We start from the raw sequence: 20,863 nt of genomic DNA, 5'->3' as shown, positions 1-20,863 counted from the left end.
CGGATGATGCCGTCATTCACCTCCTACATCGTTCCCTCGCTCACCTGGAGACCGCTGGAAGCACTGTGAGAATCATGTTCTTTGATTTCTCCAGTGCCTTCAACACCATTCTTCCCTCGGTTCTAAAGGACAAGCTGGTGAACTCTGGAGTGGACCATCACCTCACTACCTGGATCCTGGACTACCTCACCGACCGACCACAGTATGTGAGGACTCAGGGCTGTGTGTCGGACAGGGTCGTCTGCAGTACGGGGGCCCCACAGGGAACGGTTCTGGCTCCGTTCCCCTTCACCATCTACACTGCAGACTTCTCCCACAATTCCACCCACTGCTTCCTGCAGAAGTTCTCTGATGACTCTGCAATAGTCGGCCTCATCACTGATGGGGACGACAAGGAGTACAGAGGACTGACTCAAGACTTTGTGGACTGGTGCCAGCTGAACTACCTCCAGATCAACGCCAGTAAAACCAAGGAACTGGTGGTAGACTTCCGCAGGCACAAGCATTCTCCACTGCAACCACTGAACATCCAAGGTATGGACATTGAGGCTGTGGACAGCTACAGGTACCTTGGTGTTCATCTGAACAACAGACTGGACTGGACTCATAACTCAGACGCCCTCTACAGGAAAGGGCAGAGCAGGCTGTACCTGCTGCGGAGACTCAGGTCGTTTGGAGTGGAGGGCCCACTCCTGAAGACCTTCTATGACTCTGTGGTGGCTTCTGCTATCTTTTATGGCGTGGTCTGCTGGGGCGGCAGCATCTCTGCTGGGGACAGGAAGAGACTGAACAGGGTGATCCGAAGGGCCAGCTCTGTTCTAGGATGCCCTCTGGACCCAGTGGAGGTGGTGAGTGACAGGAGAACGGCGGCTAAGCTGTCATCCCTGATGGACAACATCTCCCACCCCATGCAGCAGACTGTGACAGCACTGAGCAGCTCCTTCAGTGGGAGACTGCGGCACCCACGGTGTGGGACGGAGAGATTTCGCAGGTCTTTCCTCCCCACTGCTGTCAGACTCCATAATAAAGACTTTAACTGATCAAGCACACACATCCATACATATGCAATAATACTAAGTGCAATAATCCTTTCTGTCATCGTTGTATTTTTACTCAGTTGTATATAGTATTTGTATTTGTATTCTATTTTTATCTTATTGTATATTTATTTTATTTTATTCTACTGTATATAGTATTTTATTTTATTCTATTCTGTACAGTTGTGTACTGTATTTATTCTTATTGTATTCTAATTTTTGCGTCATAACTTTTGCACTGTCCACTTCCTGCTGTGACAAAACAAATTTCCCACGTGTGGGACTAATAAAGGTTATCTTATCTTATCTTATGACACCACAGACTGGGATGTGCTCCTGAGCCCACATGGTGAGGACATAGAGGGGGCGACACACTGTCTTACAGACTACCTCAACTTTTGTGTGGACACAGTCGCCCCTGCTAAGACGGTACGGTGTTATCCTAATAACAAACCGTGGGTAACACAGGAAGTCAAAGCTGTCCTCAACATGAAGAAGAAGGCTTTCAGGAGCAAAGTGAAGGAGGAGATGAAAGCAGCACAGCGGGAGGTGAAACGCTGCCTGAAGGAAGCAAAGGACACCTACAGGAGGAAGGTGGAGCAGAAGTTGGAGAGGAACAATATGAGGGAGGTCTGGAATGGTGTGAAAACCATCACAGGCCACAACACCAAGAAAAGCACAGTGGGGGGGACTGTGGAGAAGGCAAACGAACTTAACAACTTCTTCAACAGGTTTGACCAGCCCACAACCCCCCCACCCTCACCTTCACTACAGAGTCCTCTCCCCACTCTCCTGCCTCCCTCGCTCCCCCCCCTTCCTGACACCATGACACCCCCCTCCTCCAATCCCTCTCTCAGCAGCAAGACATCTCCCCCCCCCCCCTCCTCCCAAACATCTCCCAGTGTCACAGTGGATCAGGTCAGGAGGCAACTGAGGAAGCTTCGCCCCAGAAAGGCAGCAGGCCCAGACAAGGTGTGTCCTAGGATGCTAAAGGCGTGTGCTGCTGAACTTGGGGAGCCGCTACAACGAGTCTTCAACCTCAGTCTGCGACTGGGGAGAATGCCCGCCCTCTGGAAGACATCCTGCATCATCCCGGTCCCCAAAAAGAACCGGCCCAATGAGCTGAATGACTTCCGACCGGTGGCACTGACGTCACATCTTATGAAGACTCTAGAGCGGCTCTTCCTCAACCTCCTCCGACCACAGGTACAACATGCCCAGGACCCACTACAGTTTGCATACAAGGCGGGTGTCGGAGTGGAGGATGCCATCCTGTACCTCCTACACAGAGCCCACTCACACCTGGATGGGGGAAAAGGCACGGTCAGGATACTGTTTCTTGACTTTTCCAGTGCCTTTAATACCATCTGGCCCTGTATGCTTCAGGAAAAACTGAACAGGATGGAGGTGGACCCCTGCCTGGTGGCTTGGATCTCCGACTACCTCACTGACAGACCACAGTACGTCAGGCTGAAGGACATCACGTCTGACACAGTGGTCAGCAGCACAGGAGCACCACAGGGAACTGTGCTGTCCCCTCTTCTCTTCACCCTGTACACCTCTGACTTCTGCTACAACTCTGAATTATGCCACATTCAGAAGTTTGCAGATGACACGGCCATCATGGGGTGTATCTGGGATGATCAGGAAGAGGAGTACAGAAGTCTGGTGAGAAACTTTGTCGCATGGAGTCACACAAACCACCTGCAACTCAACACCTCAAAGACTAAGGAACTGGTTGTGGACTTCGGGAGGTCCAGAGAAGGTCCACTGCCGGTTCAGATAGAGGGGGAGGAGGTGGAGGTGGTCAACAAGTACAAGTACCTCGGGCTGTGGGTGGACAATAAACTGGACTGGTCATGCAACACAGAGCACCTGTATAAAAAAGCCCAAAGCCGACTGTACTTCCTCAGGAGGCTGAGGTCTTTTAACATCTGCAGGAAGCTCCTGAGGATGTTTTACCAGTCGGTGGTTGCTGGAGTACTTTTCTATGCTGTGGTGTGCTGGGGGAGCAGCACAGCAAAGAAGGACTCATCCAGGCTGGAGAAACTGATCAGGAGGGCTAGCTCTGTGGTCGGCATGAAGCTGGACACTCTGGTGACAGTGGCAGAGAAAAGGACATTAAAGAAACTGCTGGACATTATGAACAATGCTGGGCATCCTCTGCACACGGCCATTAACAACCAGAAGAGTCTGTTCAGTGACATCATCATCATCATCATCAACTTTATTTATAAAGCACTTTAAAACAACCACAGCTGACACAAAGTGCTGTACATTGGAACTGTAAAATAAAATTACATGAGATATAAATAAAAAACAAATAAAAGAAGAGTGAAATCATTAATTAAATAACTACTGCATTAAAAAAAAAACTAAGTCTCACTGAGGTTAAAAGCCAAGGAATAAAAGTGGGTTTTAAGACGTGATTTAAAAGTGGACAGTGAAGGGGCCTCTCTAACATGCATGGGCAAATTATTCCATAATTTTGGAGCCACAATAGAGACGGCCCTGTCCCCTCTGAGCTTCCTCCTGGATCTCGGTACCTCCAGGAGCAGCTGGTCAGCTGACCTGAGAGACCGACAGGGTATGTGGGGATGAAGAAGCTCAGAGAGGTAAGGCGGGGCAAGACTGTGTAGGCATTTAAAAACAAACATAAGAATTTTAAAATTAACTCTAAAAGACACAGGCAGCCAGTGCAGAGAGGCCAGCACAGGGGTTATATGCTCTCTTTTTCGAGTTCCTGTTAGGAGTCGTGCAGCCGCACGACAGGTTGCTTCTCCCCAAGACAAGAACTAACAGACTTAAAAACTCCTTTGTCCCACACGCCATCAGACTGTTTAACTCCTCTCTGGAGGGGAGAGGGAGGGGAAACAGGAGGACAAAGGAGGGGGGAACAACTAAGCTGTAGTGCCTCTTCACCTCACTGTGCAATACCTTTTGTGCAATACTTTTTGTAAATAGTCAACAGTGCAATAGACTCAATACTTGAAATGTGCAATTCACTTGTATTTTTATTTTTTATTCCTATTTATTCTATTTATCCCCTTTGTATATTTTATTTATATTGTCTCTGTATTTATATGTGTGTGTGTGTGTGTGTGCGTGTGCGCGTGGGTGTGCGTGTGCGTGTGTGCGTGCGTGTGTGTGTGTGCGGGTGTGCGTGTGCGTGTGGGTGTGTGGGTGTGCGTGTGTGCGTGTGTGTGTGTGCGGGTGTGCGTGTGCGTGTGGGTGTGTGTGTGTGTGTGTGTGCGTGTGTGTGTGCGTGTGTGCGTGTGGGTGTGTGTGTGCGCGTGTGTGCCCCTGTGTAACTGTGAGCCCTCGTGTTTTATTCCATGTCTTCCTCAGCCCGTTATGTCTGTGTTTTTCCCCGTGCTCTCTCTCCTCCTGTTTGAACCTCTGTACTTCCTGTTTGACTCTGCCTGTCTCCCGTCAGTGTTATGTTCACCCCGCCCTGTCTCGTTATGGTTATCTGTGTCAGCTGTGTTCCCCGTGTGTTCCCCGTGTGTTCCCACTTTCCTCGTTAACCCTCTGTGTATTTCTGTCTGCGTCTCCCTCTGTTTGGCGTCGCGTTCTCCCTCATGTTGTGTGTGTTCCTCCCTGTGTTTCTTGGCGAGCTTTGTATTTAGTTTTCCTAGTTTAGTTTCGTATTTCCTACGTTCTGCCTCTCCAGCATTAAAGCTGTAATTTTTGAGTTCATCCCCGTGTCTGTGAGTGTTGCATTTTGGGTCCTCCTCCTGCCTGCCACACAGCGATCCATGACAGTGATTAAGGTATCAAGAGACACAGGAAATTCTTTTGCAGATTTCATTTCATCAGATGTCCAAATATGCTCCTCATGGCGCTCGCTCCTCCATTCCTGCTTCCACAGCAAAAATCTAAACATCCACGGAATCATCCACAACGCTCCACTCACCTTGGCCTTGAGAAAATCATTTCTGGGCCGCTGCGTCTGAGTTGGTTGCCTTGTCGTAAACATTTCTGAACCTTTCTGAAGTCTGCGTAGGATAGATCGAGATGTGACTTTAGGACTGCCTGGGCCCACTGGAGACCTCGGTCCCAGTCAAGAGGCTCGTGGTGAACATGTGACCTTCACCTGCTCTTTGACTGGATCACAAGTCATGCCATCTGGACAGCATACACCATCGGGACAGGACCCACAATCAGGACAGGCACACCTTTACAGGGCGACACGCCATCAGAATATTACATGCTTAGGGATAGCATACACCATCATGAGGCAGTGGGTGTCCTGTCCATGATGTACAGATGTGTTACAAACGTGTCACACAGACGGGCATGTAAAACAGACTGAGTGCTGTTGTTTGGTTGTTTCCCGTCTCTTCATCTCTTCCAGCTGATTAATAAATGAAAGACGCGTGTGAATAAAACATGAAAGAAAAGGTGAAACTGCTGCACTTTTAAATTTTTTAACACAAATTCATCGACTTCCTGTTTAGTTCTAGTTGAAATAAACATCAAAATTGAGCTCAGGGCTGCTGGCTCTGATCATGATTTTGGGTTACTGATCCATCATGTGTAGTCTGAGTATTCAGTCAGGTGACCGCTGTCATCATGTGACACTTTAACCTTCTTGCTCCTCAGAACGTTAATCCCTCCGACTCCATGACTGTGCTTGAATGACACCATAAGGATGAACCACGAGCATCGCTCTGCCCTGCTCCTCTCCTCCTCTCCTCCTCTCTGCTCCCCACCCTTCCTCTCTCCTGTCCTCCTCCTCCTCATAGTTTTATTTCCTCTCATACTTCACTTCAGGATGTCATAAATAATCCTGACCGACTTTCTGTTTTTCAGAATAAAATTAGCAATCACCATCTGCATTTATAGCTTACCCCCCTCCCCCCCAAACACACACACACACACACACACACACACACACACACACACACACACACACACACACAAAGAAACACCCAATTTAGTGAATAATTTCACAGCAGGTTTGCTCATTACAACAAGACCAGAGTGGATATCACTGATTAGACATGCAGCACACACACATGCACAGAGTTCAGTGTGTTTGACTTTATTAATAATTAAGGAGGTGCAGTTTGGGGAGAAAAAAGCTGATTTATGACAAACCTTTCACCTCTCACCCTCACAGTATTAAGAAGCTACTCGCCTCTTCATGCTCGTCCTCCTCATTGGTCTCTCTCACTGTGGCCCCTCCTCCTCTTGTTCTGTTCTACTGTCATTGTTGTTGTCAGGGGAAATGTTTGTGTGTGTGTAATGGTTGTCATTAGTTAACAAAGCACTGTGATCGCAGCTCCTGGCCTCTCCTCTTGCTTCGATTGTACCTTCCAGGTGGAGGTGGTCTCATTCACACCTTGAAGATGTCCGTCTTCATGGGTGTCACATGTCACAGACTGTTGTCCCTTCAGTTTCTGTGTGAATGAAAACCCTGACCAAGGAGATGACTTGGAAACCTCCAAGTCACATACTGGACCACCTTAACCGGCTCTTTTCGATGTGGTGTAGCGACTTCCTGCGCGCTCCTCCTGAATGACTGGACTCCTTACTCGATCTCTAAGGCTTAGCCCAGACGCCATTATTCATTTCTGCTGCTCATTCTTTTGGTCACTCCCTGAGCTCACGGTCATTGCTGAGAATCAACTGTTAAATTTAGCAGCTTTGCCTTCACGCTCCCCTGTCTTCTCATCACATTACAGCATCCGCAGCACTGCCGGCACTTCACCAATCCACCTGTCAATCTTTCATGTCTGAGGGTGAAGAGCCCAATACACTTGAAGCCCGCACTAAACCATCATCATTTGATGCCAACAGGAGACGCCCACCACTTCACCTAGAAATTTTGCATATACAATTTATGAACATAATCTGTGACAAAGTCCAGCCCTGACAGAGTAATACCAGTAATAACTGACCTACTGGCAATCCAAGCTCTCACCATCGTGGTGGTGTGGGGTTGAATGGCCCATGACAGTGGAGAGATACCCCACACTCTCTGAGAATCCCCCGCAGGGCACTGTGAGCCACAGAGTCCATATGTCAACAAGCAGGAACCGCCACTCAAGTCTGCCTGTGCAGATCCACCCTCCTCCACTTAAAGCATTTTGCAGAGTTGTACCAGCCAGGACAGACCCACTAATCCAGAGCCTTGAGAAACTTTATACTCCCCAACTGAGATTTTTTTAAACTACCTCAGAAATCTCTCAGTCAGAACATGCTATATCATGTTTAGGTGGAAGCTAGCGAGCTAACTTCCTGCTAACTTCTAACTCAGTTAAACTTCATAAATCCTGTTTTCATGGATGTGTAACGCGGTTAAAGGACCAGGGCGCCTGACTGCAGCCTCATAGACAATGAGCTATCAGATTAAGATTCGACTATGGAGCCTGAGGGTGTGAATAAAACACAGGAAACAAAAGTAGAGCTCAAATATATATATATTATGTTTGTTATGAGAAGTGTATAGACGGATGTACAAAAGAAATAAAAACATATGCATATATATCACAAACAAAAATAATGTTGACAATACAAAACAGCTTAGTAGGTTCCAAAAGGAGGTGGGATGAGGTGTAGTCCAGTATGTGATTTAGTTTAGTTCCATGGACCTGTGATAGGTCATTGTCAACAATTTGTGATTCAGTCCATAGGTTCACAATTCCTACCGCAACGTAGCGGTGGTCGGGTGGCTCGCCATCTCGCGCTGATCAGGGCTGATCGCGGGAGAACAAAAAAAACCTGACCTAAATAAGGTCAAAAAACAGAAATTATCATTCACAGAAGAAAATGAAACAGCATTCTACTGCTGTGACAAAATAAATACATAAATCCATAAATAACAAAGTCAAGTAATCAATGCCACGTTTCATACAACAATCAATAAACCATCATCTCTTATAATGAATGTCATTCTAAATACTATTATAGAAAGACATTCTCATGGGTCCCATCAAAGTATATCAGCGTTAAAGCTAATAAATATTATCCAAAGTTAATCAAATATATTTACAAAACTCATTTAATCACAGGTGTTGCGCAACAGATTCAATAATGTAAATGGAATTTAACTCAATGCAAAATCTCATAGGCCGTTTCGGCATTTCATCAGAAAAGTAACAAAAAACACCCAAAACGGACAAAACTACAAAAATCAAATCACTCATTCAACTCTAGATACGTTAAATCAACATTCGGCCATAATGGAATAAACAAAAACAACAATATTCAATAGATGACACTAGTAATTGCACTTACTGTCGCTAGCCTAGCATTAGCTTACCGGCATTGTAGGATGTGCGATCGCGGCTCCGCATGTACATTAATTGTGACAAAACAAAACAAACAAATAACTCACCGTTGAGTCGAGTGTGAGGTAGTGTAAAGATGAATGAATCGGCCGGGTTATTGCACGCTGTCAACTGGCCTGTAGTGCAAAATTTGTCGTGATCTGACAAGTACACCAACCACAGGGACAACAGAAGCCAGAAGAGCAGGGACATGCAGCTGATTGACCCGGAACTTATACAGGATTCATTCCCGCCACAATAAAGGGCGGAAGTGGGGTCAGAGGTTACCGTGGTTACAGATGCCTGGATGTTAAACTTCATTGTTACACCTGGTAAAGCAGCAACGCTGATCATTTTATTAAAGATGAAAGAATTTAGACCGTTTTTAACTCTCAGTGATGCCGCAGTGTTTGTGTGACTTTGGGACCTGAAGCTGACGGAGTTTAGGACCCAGATTACTCTGTGAGACTTCTGACTACTGTAGCCGTAATGCTCAGGCAATCCAACAGCGGTGCGGCTTCGTAGCTACCAAAGTTGTACTAAAACATGATTTGACAGATTTTTGAGCGCCGTCTAGCAGATAAAACCGTTTCAAGGTCAGTAAGCACAACCAGAACTCGTGCATAAGGCGCACCGATGATTTTTGAGAAAATTTAAGGATTTTAAGTGCGCCCTATAGTGCGGAAAATAAGGTAAGCTTGACTCACATCTTCTTTCATCATGACAGCTCCCTTCACCTCTGATGTCCTCCGCCTGCCACAAGCTACAGCCACAAATCCTTGCACCCATTCAAAGTCAAATTAATCTGTCCTGCTTTCAGTCAACTTTCAGATGCCACACCTGGTCAAAGTCCTGTGAGCGAGATAGCTCTGTTTGAGTGGGAACCCTGGACTTGTTCTGGTCTGCACTTGGTCATTCTGACACATTTATCCCAAATTTAACTTTAATTGAAAACTGGGAGAGCGTGGATGGAGGATAATAAAGGAGGTTGGAAAATAAAGAAATAAATGGGATTAGAAGAGGAGGAAGAGGAGGAGAAGAAAGAATGAAGAGAGGAAGTCAGAAAATTAGCCCTAGACACTTCAAACAGAACCAAGCTACCTACTGCTGAGTGTGTGAACATCAATGTGGTTTTAGACAAAGCTGCTTCACACGCGCGCACACACACAGAGTTAATCTCCATTCAGATGCAGATGAATCGTCCTTTTATGCACTGACTGAAAACGGGCGAGCAAACCAGCAAAAATGGGGAGATGATGAAAGATGGGGTTTTTTCTTTTTCCCATGATGCACTTCAGTCAACTCAGGGAAAATATTGCTGGTCACAGTAACAACATACCTGTCAGTCACCTGTTATCAGTGTGTGGGTGCTCATGCAAAGCTGCGGTTTCTCTGAAAGCCTGCTGTGTTTTTAATACGGCAGGTTTTTAAAGAACATCGCTCACTCTCCTGAACATCACCAAACTCTGTGACTCTGTTTTAATCAATCTAAAATTTAACCGCCCTCAGAAATTAGTGACTGCGGCAAAAACAACCCTACAAACATTCAGAGGCTGACTTGTCATGGCTGCGCAGCCGGTGTGTTTGATGAAGGGTCTCAAGACCAGTGTTGGTCAAGTTACTTGAAAAAAGTAATCAGAACTAATTACTTCCCCAAAAAAGTAATCCCGTTACTTTACTGATTACTCATTTTCAAAAGTAATTAATTACTTAGTTACTTTTTAAAAACACGATTTACAACCTGAGTAGCTGATAAAGTGATAGATCTTTCATCCCAATTCTACTTTTTCTACATAATCATCATACAAAATGTGATCAGATGGAAAAGTCTCTTTTTAAAACTTGTTTTATTCGTTTTAATCTTTTAACTTTATGCATCAAGCAAACATTTAATTATCTGCAACATTCTCTGACTGGAAGAAATTAGTTTAACATTGAAACCTATTTTCTGCACATTCCAGCACATAAAATAAAATATTTTGTGTGTTTACACTCAGTCTTTCAAATAGATGCAAGTAAAACACAGCAGAAAATAAATAAAGTCAAAGACTCAGCGGTCCTGTTGCTCTATTTTCACCTGTAAAGCAGGAGTGGGGCAGGCGGAGGTTTACCCTGGTGCAGGTGTGCCGCGGTCGGTGGAAGAATCCGCGAGTTTCTCTGTGAGTTTCCCATTACGTCGTAGCTACTTGGTGCTTGTTGGAGGTTTAGGGGTTTTTTCGCTGTAAAAAGAAGTTTTCTTCCCACGCACAGCGGACACTAATGTTTTTGTCACTTTTTATGGAGTCAAACTCAAAGTAAGGTCAGTACTTCCACGCTTTAAACGCTGCACGCTCATACTCTCTCCCACAATCGATATATCAAATCAAATTTCAAATTCACATTTTTATTTGTCACGTACACAGTCATACACAGTACGATATGCAGTGAAATGCTTAGACAACTGCTCGTGACCTAAAGAAAAAAAAGGAAAGGGCTATGAATAAGATAGGGAATAAATATGAAAAACTAAAAAGTGTAAATTTAACTAGGAAGGAATAAAATATAAGAATATAAAAAATGAAATAACTGTACAACGCAAATTAGAATGAAGGGTAAATTTAACTGGGAAAGAATAAGATAAAATATATAAATTAAAGTTGAAAATAATAGCACACACTTCTGGAGCTGAAATTGGTTCTCAATGCTGAAAAGACAAAGCTAATGTTGTTTTCAAACATGAAGAGATTTCCTCAAACTGTCCCCTTGGTGTCCACTCTTGAGGGAAACCTCATAGAAGTGGTGCATACGTATAAATATCTTGGCTTTTTAATTGATGATTCTCTGACCTTTAAACCTCACATAGACAATCTTGTGAAAAAACTCAAACTAAAATTGGGATTTTTCTTTCGAAACAAATTTTGCTTTTCTTTTGAGACAAAAAAGCGTCTTGTAAATGCTACATTTTTATCTGTTTTAGATTATGGTGATCTGCTGTACATGAATGCTTCCGCCCAGTGTCTTCATAAGATTGACTCAGTTTATCATGCCTCCTTACGGTTTATTACAAACTGTAGGGCCTTGACCCATTGTTGTGATCTGTACGCTCGAGTGGGATGGCCTTCGTTGTCCTCCAGGAGGTTTGCTCACTGGTGCATCTTTATTTATAAGGCCCTGCTTGGACAAATGCCCACCTACATTTGCGATCTGCTCACACGGAGAAGTACTGTTTCTTACAGCCTGCGTTCAAGCGATCTTTTATTGCTCAATGTTCCATTTGCCAGAACTGAACTGGGAAAGAGGGCTTTTACTTATGCTGCCCCTTTCACATGGAACATGATGCAAAAAGACTGGAAGATAGCAGATCTTATTTCATTAAATGCTTTTAAGTCCAGATTGAGAGAGCCAGAGAAAAATGTTTTTAAAATGTAATTGTTATTTATAATATGTATGTAACTTTGTAATTTCAACGTGTTGTCGCCTCTTGGCCAGGACTCCCTTGCAAAAGAGGTTTTTAATCTCAATGGGACTTTTCCTGGTTAAATAAAGGTTAATAAATAAATAAATAAAATAACTGTACAACAAAATACACAATATAGAACTATATAAGAATGTATGAAGAAATATAAATAAATAAATATATATATACACAATAACAGCAGCTGTACAAGTATTAACTGGAAATGAAGAATATAGTGACCAGTGTTGTGCAATCCACATTATGATCCACTGTTGATCTGCACACAGCTGTTGTCACTAACGGCGCACTCGCTTACGTCACTGTCGTGAGACATTCTCGCAAAAAAATCACGGTTTTAGTAACGCAGTAACGCAGCGTTCCTACGGGAAAGTAACGGTAATCTAATTACCATTTTTGCAATAGTAATCCCTTACTTTACTCGTTACTTGAAAAAAGTAATCAGATTACAGTAACGCCCATCTCTGCTCAAGACACAAGAGAAAACTAAGCTTGATAAAAAGCGAGACGTTTATTTGGCTGAAAAACATGAAGACAAAAACAAAGCGAGGCGAACAGGGGGCGAGAACTAAAACTGAAACCTAAACTAGGAATGACTATGATAATTAGAACATGACAGTGAACGGGAACATGTGAAACGTGGACATGAAGAAAACTAAATCTGACATGCGCATGAACCTGAGGAGGAAGAGAAGAAGGAATGAAGAGAGGAAGTTTCTGTGACCTGACTTGAAATAAACAGACAACCCGAGGACTTAAATACACAAGAGGGTAGTGGAAACACCCGGGGAGACACAGCTGACACAAATGAACACGACGCCACAGAGAAAGTAAAACAAAACACATTGAACATGGAAACACTAGACTCTTCAAAACCAAGCAGGAAACACGGAGAGACGTGACAACACCAGCTTGACAATATGGAACACACAGACATACGCACAACTGAAAGTAAAACACTGAGGACAAGAAAAGACTTGTTATTAAGGAGTTACAGAAGAAACAAAAGCTAGAATGAAACACAACTAAATCCTAAATAGTAATAGCAGCACACTATTTCCAATATAACAGAAGAAATCAAACTGTCTGAAACGTGATAAGTATCAATTCAGTCAGTAACATGGAGAACAGAAAATGTCGAGAGCCTGGAGATGCAGTTAGTTTGCCCCAAAAGAAATGATTTGGTAAAGGACTGCAGCTAGCCTCTGAGCCACATAGGCTGTGTGCACAATGCAGCAGTAACAGCTTTAGTTGATAATCAGCCAGAAACACGCATGCAGTGGCCTTTCTTTTCCAGGACAGGGGTACTAAAGGGTTAAAGTGTTTCAGCCATAAATGCAGATGCTGCAGATCCACACACACACACTCTGCCTGCACTGCGTGTTGCATTTAAATGTGACACTGATTTAATTTGTCAGCAGAGAAGAAGAGCAGCAGAAAGGAGGAGAAGATGATGTATCATTCATTGCTGAAGGAAGAACGAACACAAAGATGTTCTGCTTTTCTTTCCTGTCCTCTCTGAAAGATGCCCTCTGCTGGTTAGAGCTCATAACAACACTGACCTGGTCAGCTGATCCTTAAGCCAACACCAACTGAACCCAGATGTTCTGTTGTTCAACATACAAACTAAACACCTCCTGACCAGTCAGCTCGGTGTGCAGATTGAGATTGTCTTGTTAGAGACCGCAGTGACAGTCAGTTTTTGGGCGTCGGGCCAAATTAGGCTCACCTCGGGGGGAGGAATGTCTCACAAGCTGTTTTCTAACTCAGTGATCAGATCAATGAAAGTTTCCAGCTGTTTAAACTATTTGTGGTCTGAGGGTAGCCCTACTGCAAGCTAGAAAGAATAAAAGAAGCTGGAACACAAGCCTTTACCTGTTTGTTTGTTTTTACTTAATAAATATAGTTGATATAAAGCATCAAAGTTGTTATATTTGGTAAAACCAGATTAATGAAACATTTCCTGAATATGGTGAACGGGTTTTTAGTCCACACCTCTGAACTGCCCGTACACTGTCTATGGATCACCATGTTGCCTTTTCCTTGTTTTTGTTTTATATTGTTAAAAAATACATTAAAAATATTGTACATGTACAAGCATTACAGAGAGCCTCATGGCTTCCCAGCATGTACTGGGGCAGGGAACCGATCACTTTCATTTTACTGTTACTGGTCTAGCTTCCCCTAGTATTGACACGTTTGTAATAACATGCCTGATGTGACTGCAGGTGATGCATAAGCTTGTGATTACCGTCACTGTTTTGTTCCTTTGTTTTCTGTGGTGAGGGAGCTTAGTCTCAAATTGTAGCTCTTAATTTATCTGCCATTATCTGTCATCTGTATATATATGTAAAAACAACAACACCCAGCTCGCCCCTGCGGGCGGTCAATCCTTCAAGCTCGGGTCCTCTACCAGAGGCCTGGGAGCTTGAGGGTCCTGCGCAGTATCTTAGCTGTTCCCAGGACTGCGCTCTTCTGGACAGAGATCTCCGATGTTGTTCCCGGGATCTGCTGGAGCCACTCGCCTAGCTTGGGAGTCACCGCACCTAGTGCTCCGATTACCACGGGGACCACCGTTACCTTCACCCTCCACATCCTCTCGAGCTCTTCTCTGAGCCCTTGGTATTTCTCCAGCTTCTCGTGTTCCTTCTTCCTGATATTGCTGTCATTCGGAACCGCTACATCGATCACTACGGCTGTCTTCTTCTGTTTGTCTACCACCACTATGTCCGGTTGCTGTCTTTCAGTCCAGCTTTGTCCAGCCACTGGTAGGATTTCTGGATATCAGCCACCTCCTCTATCTGCCGGTGGTACATACCGTGCAGGGGCCTGTCCTTCCATGATGGTTCCTCGTCTCCCTCCTCTTTCATTGCAGACATAGAGGACAGTTACAAGTACCTGGGGATCCCGCAAGCGAATGGGAACCATGAAGAGGCCGCTAGGAAAGCTGCAACCAAGTACCTGCAGAGGGTCAGGCAAGTCCTGAGGAGTCAGCTGCACGGTAAGAACAAGATCCGGGCCATCAACACGTACGCCCTGCCCGTGATCAGGTACCCTGCTGGGGTAATAGGCTGGCCAAAGGAGGAGATGGAAGCCACTGAAATCAAGACAAGAAAGTTCCTTACCATGCATGGAGGGTTGTATGAAGCTGTACACTAAGCGGAAGGAAGGGGGCCGGGGACTGGTGAGTGTCAGCACCACAGTCCAGGATGAGACAACGAACATCCACGAATACATCACAAAGATGGCCCCAACTGACCGAGTGCTCAGTGAATACCTCAGGCAGCAGAAACCAAAGAAAGTGGAGGAAGGCGAGGAACCATCATGGAAGGACAGGCCCCTGCACGGTATGTACCACCGGCAGATAGAGGAGGTGGCTGATATCCAGAAATCCTACCAGTGGCTGGACAAAGCTGGACTGAAAGACAGCAACAGGACATAGTGGTGGTAGACAAACAGAAGAAGACGGCCGTAGTGATCGATGTAGCGGTTCCGAATGACAGCAATATCAGGAAGAAGGAACACGAGAAGCTGGAGAAATACCAAGGGCTCAGAGAAGAGCTCGAGAGGATGTGGAGGGTGAAGGTAACGGTGGTCCCCGTGGTAATCGGAGCACTAGGTGCGGTGACTCCCAAGCTAGGCGAGTGGCTCCAGCAGATCCCGTGAATAACATCGGAGATCTCTGTCCAGAAGAGCGCAGTCCTGGGAACAGCTAAGATACTGCGCAGGACCCTCAAGTTCCCAGGCCTCTGGTAGAGGACCCGAGCTTGAAGGATTGACCGCCCATATAATTATGCACAGTAATAATCACCTGCACACACAGATATCCCCCTAAAATAGCCAAATGGTAAATGGCCTGTATTTATATAGCGCTTTACTAGTCCCTAAGGACCCCAAAGCGCTTTACATATCCAGTCACGCACACATTCACACACTGGTGATGGCAGCTACATTGTAGCCACAGCCACCCTGTCGCACTGACAGAGGCGAGGCTGCCGGACACTGGCGCCACCGGGCCCTCTGACCACCACCAGTAGGCAACGGGTGAAGTGTCTTGCCCAAGGACACAACGACCGAGACTGTCCAAGCCGGGGCTCGAACCGGCAACCTTCCAATTACAAGGCGAACTCCCAACTCTTGAGCCACGATCGCCCCGTAAAGCTAACAACAAACTAAAAACTACTTCCAAAAACATTCAGCTTTGATAGTAATGAGTTTTTTGGGTTCATTGAGAACATGGTTGTTGTTCAATAATAAAATTATTCCTCAAAAATACAACTTGCCTAATAATTCTGCACTCCCTGTATATGTATGTGTGTGTATATATATATATGTATATATATATATATATATATATATATATATATATATATATATATATATATATATATGTGTGTATATATATATATGTGTGTATATATATATGTGTGTGTGTGTGTGTGTGTGTGTACAAGTAAATAAAAAAACATCTAATAAGGTTAGCAGCTCAGAGGAAAAACTACTCCAGTGCACCGAAAAAGTGGGTTTAGGTAGTTATATAAGCTCTCTGTCCTGTGAATACCTCGGGAGAGATAAGAGATAATCAAATGATGTAAAGATTTCAGTCACCTCACATTCTCCTCAGCTGAAACCTCAGTTAAACCAGCCTGGAACCAGTTTAAACCACCTTCACAAGCATCGCTGTGAAGTCATAAAACAGCAGAACCGTCATCTACATCCTTAATAAGGATATTGTCAAGTTTCGTAGATCGGACTCACGCGCAGACCACTAGTGTCTTCAAAAGGTGCATTTATTTACAGTGTTTCCTACAGTGGAATTCATATATACACATAATGGTGTCAATGGAAAAAAGGGGCCGGGGTTCCAGGGTCCAGGAGTGAAAGAGGCAGGAGTCCAGGAAGGGAAGGTTTCCATTCAGTCCTAGCACATCTCCTCTCCTTTCCTCTATCTCTCTTGCTCCCGTTCAGTCGCCAGGCACAGGGGAAGAATAAGTCCAGAGGCAATCTATGCACAGGCAGAAAAAAAACATTAGTCTCCTGGTTTAGACATGCTCACAAACTGACTTTACAAAATACAGGACGACTGACGCTGATGGCTCAACGATCCAGCGACGAGTAGAGCAGACTCGCCCTCTTAAGAAGGGTTCCAATCTTTCATGATCAGCGACAGATGTGCTGATCACCTCCAGGTGCGTAGGCCAGGGGCAGGAGCCCATACTGAGCTCCGCCCCGGCAGGAGAAAGAGAGAATGGAAGAGGGCGAGAGAGAAAGGGAGAGCACAGGTGAGAGAGAAAGGTAAACAAAAACAAAGCACCTGACGGCTGTCAGCTGACGAGGAGCGGAGACCATGACAGATATCAACCATCTATTCCCTTCAGTTTATCCTTTTCAGGGCGTGGGGGGGCTGGATCTATCCCAGCTGTCTTAGAGCGAGGGGCAGGGCACACCCTGGACAGGTCGCCAGTCTGTCGCAGGGCTAACACATAGACACAGACAACCATTTGCACCTATGGGCAATTTAGAGTTTCCAATTAACCTATCCTCCCTCCCAGAGTACCCGGAGAGAACCCACACAAACATGGGGCGAACATGCAAACTCAACCCAGAAAGACCCCAACCTGATGGTGGACTGACTCAGGACCTTCTTTCTGTGAGGCAACAGTGCTATCCACTGTGCCACAGTGCTGAATATCAAGGACTCACTGAAACGATCTGTGTTGTGTTGTAGATGTAATGTACTGTGAATGGACCGGCCTTCACAAGCAGAGACGCAAGGAGGCGTGGCATCTCATTCTACCCAATCAGCATCGAAGAGTGACATGGCTCCGGCCAATGATAAGCTGTGAAAGTAGACCAACACCACCCATTCAGGTGAGTATTTATCACATCAATGTTACAAAGTGATCAACACAATGAACACTTTTTGATGCAGATGTGCTTCTAGCTAGATAGATAAACCCTGAACTGAATTATAAACTTAAATTACAACCCCCAAGTTACCTCTCAGCCTGATGGCTGGTGTTAGAGTAAGAGGAGCCAGATAAGAGCAAGATGTCCTGGTTAGAGATGTCTTGAATGTGTTGAACGGGAGTCAGGGTGACCTTATACGAGATGAGCAGCAGTTTCACCTACCTGGAGTTTGGAGGAATTGCTGTTCCTGGTGCTGAGTGGCTGATGTGAGACAGGTGAACAGGTGTTGTGGTCAGAACCCATCTCTCTCACGGTCTTTCAGCAGTGTGTTTCTGGACCTGTTCGTCCCTCTCAGCTCTGCACTGAAAAGTGTCCTGTGTTACCTCTCCAGGTGAGTCTCCAGCTGATCTGTCCATCAGTTTGTCTTTCTGTCCATTCAAGCTGTGCTAATCACATCTCTTCTCTTTCAGGTGATCAAAGAAGTTCAGCCTTTTTTTTCTTCACAATTTTCTTCCAGATTCACTTTGCTGACAAACTACAGACACAGTAAGACAGCGTGTCTCTCAGTATGTCTCTGTTCATCTGTTGTTTGTGTAAATGTGTGTGTCAGCCATAAACAGAAGCACACTGTGTGTATGAAATGCCTTTGAGCCATGAGAGCAGATTGAAACACTGAAATCTTTGTTTACGCGGACGAAATCAACCATGTGGCAAATGAATATTTCACTGTTGATTATGATGTGCTGTATAAAGTAAATGATGGCCATAAATATCTCGTGTCCATCATACACAATAATTCACTCCTGTTTCTGTCTGTGTTTTTGGCACAGATACATAGATATGTTGAAGGCCAGGTTGAGAGCTTTAGCCAGATGTTGAGCTTGATGATCCAAAGCTCTTAGACGGCACTAGCTACCCTGTCTTACATTTGAGTCCTGGGACTGACAAGGCTATCTGCTGCCTGCTTCAGTGAGAGAGGGATGGTGCATGTTGTAATGGAAATTAGGCATTTGTTGGAAACTTAAAGAGAAGATGCCACAGATACTCAGCGAGAAATTAATACTTTGTAAAACTGCCATTCATACCACACTGATATGCAGTTCAGGTACCTCAGCTGGAAGGGTTATACATCTTTTATTTTTATTTTTCTTTGGCCGCCTGTCCCGTTTGGTTCTTTTGCCATCAGAATTATTGTCTGAAGGCAAAGAGAGAAGCCCAATGGAATTACTTTACCAAGTGGACCTTCCCTGCCTTGCCGTATTGGTCCATTTGATTGACCTTTGTTGTTATTATTTATTTATTTTATTTTATTTTCAGTTGTTACAGACGGGACAGACATCACCGGGGGGAGGGAGGGAAACAACAGAGGAATAGTGATGAAGGGCAAAGAAGGGGGGGGGGGGGGGGGGGGGCAAAAAATGTATATCACCTGGATCACCTGTTAAGAGAAAAAAAAAGAGAAAACAAGCAAACAAAAACTAATAAAAAGCAATATAATAAACACAACACCATCGTGGTACTCTGTGTATATAGCAGTAAACATAAAATATTGAATATTATTGTGCAGCATGTTAGATCAACAGCGTACAGTGTGCTTTGAGGTAGGAGGCAAAAAGGGTGTAGTTTTGAGGCATTGAAGATGATAACAGTGGGTGGATTATATTCTTAAATTTAGTTACAGCGCTTTCAGAAAGACATCTACTGTGATAAAGTCTACTATCCACTGCTGTGTAATCAATTACTGTAAATGTAAATGTTATGTTGGTCCCAACTTTTCTATAAGGCAGAGTAAATCAATCAATCAATCAATTTGATCATTTATTAAGTCATGTCCATGGCACAAAAAGGGTTGGGGGACCCTGGGTTAAATTATCCAGAGAGCAAATAGCCTAATGTACCTCTGAGGGTCCTGACTCTATTGCACAGCAAGTTCATGTTGGTAGCATCCCTTGTCTGTTTCCCTCTGAATGATTGATCAGAAAAATCTGCCCTACTTCTTTCCTGTCTACACCTCAAGGCAGATCCCATTGGAGTACAGATGGAGCTGTGTAAAATGTAAAATGACCTTCATGATCATTAGGTTTTTGTTTATACAGCACCAGTTCACAACAACAGCCATCTTAAGGCACTTAAAGCTGAAGGATGTTAAAAATAAATAAATAGCAAAGCAGGTAGAAAGAAGCCATCAAACATACTGATCATTTGCGTTTAAACTTCACCTGCTGTCTGACAGAGGTAAAGGAGCATGAAGTCATGAATCTATAAGAATTCTTTAAAAAGTGGAAATCAATGATTTTAGAGTAGAACTCCTTCTTGAATCAAATCAGAAGTTAACCCTTTAGTTCACCGTGTTTCAACTCTTGAGCAGTAAAAGTTAGGGTGTGAGTAGGTTTGGTCAGGATTAGGTTAGTCTGCAGAGCAAAACAGATCTGACTTCATCATCCTGTCACTGATCGTTTCTGACATCACGCTCCCATGATCCATGTTTCTGTTGTCACAATGTTTCATCTTCTCACAGAGTATCAAACATTGAGCCTTAGGAATTCTGTTCATCTGTCACATATTTTTAGCTTGTTACATTTTTACTCTCACAGTCAAACTAGGAAGAGAGTTGTTACTGAGCAGATAAATTAGAGTTCAAGGGTCAAAGGAGAGCCACTTGGCTTGTTTGACTGTTTTCCTTGCAGTTCTTCAATGAGTTCACCTGTTGGAGAAAGTCTGTGCTGCCCAGTTCAGATCCAGGTATCCTGTATGGGCAATACGTTTTATTTGTTTTGTTTGTCAGGGAAACGAGGAACGGGTGGAGGAAAGCTTTCCTATCAAGGAGCATTACTGCTGAGGACAAAGAAACCAGAAGACAGACAGGTGAGGATCCATTTAAATCAAAATAAAACTCAGATAATTCTAGCAAAATTACAACCTTTCTTTCTGTAAAGACACAGCTGTTTAACACAAAATCACCTGAAATGGGCATCTTTCCATTATCTGGGTTCAACATCAATCAGGATACTGAGTCACACAAAGCTGGCCACAGTCACACAAACCTGAAACCCAGTAGGCGACCCCCTGGCAACTGTAGGTCTCAAAGGAAATATGTATATTCCTAGACTGGTTGGTGAGTGGTTTTTGGAAGTTGTTAGGTTAAATGGGTCTTAAAGAGAAAGCTCCACCAAAAACCTCCTTAA

General features: G+C 44.4%; 1 protein-coding gene across 6 annotated transcripts in view; it reads left to right on the top strand.

Moving 5' to 3' along the window:
* Nucleotides 1–20,863, top strand: part of tcerg1l (transcription elongation regulator 1 like) — a 91,374-nt gene that overhangs the window by 40,094 nt on the left and 30,417 nt on the right. For 5 of the 6 annotated variants that reach the window (XM_080873556.1, XM_080873558.1, XM_080873557.1 and 2 more), the window contains 4 exons: nucleotides 17,497–17,639; nucleotides 18,001–18,069; nucleotides 18,149–18,224; nucleotides 20,464–20,543. In XM_080873556.1, coding sequence (XP_080729682.1) covers nucleotides 17,497–17,639; nucleotides 18,001–18,069; nucleotides 18,149–18,224; nucleotides 20,464–20,543 — 368 coding nt within the window. The remainder of the gene's footprint in view (nucleotides 1–17,496; nucleotides 17,640–18,000; nucleotides 18,070–18,148; nucleotides 18,225–20,463; nucleotides 20,544–20,863) is intronic. The other variant, XM_080873560.1, reaches the window with a different exon arrangement.

This window comes from Rhamphochromis sp. 'chilingali' (assembly GCF_963969265.1).
Source record: "Rhamphochromis sp. 'chilingali' genome assembly, chromosome: 22".
In the NCBI taxonomy this organism is placed as follows: Eukaryota; Metazoa; Chordata; class Actinopteri; order Cichliformes; family Cichlidae; genus Rhamphochromis; species Rhamphochromis sp. 'chilingali'.
This window is presented reverse-complemented; position numbering and strand designations above follow the sequence as displayed.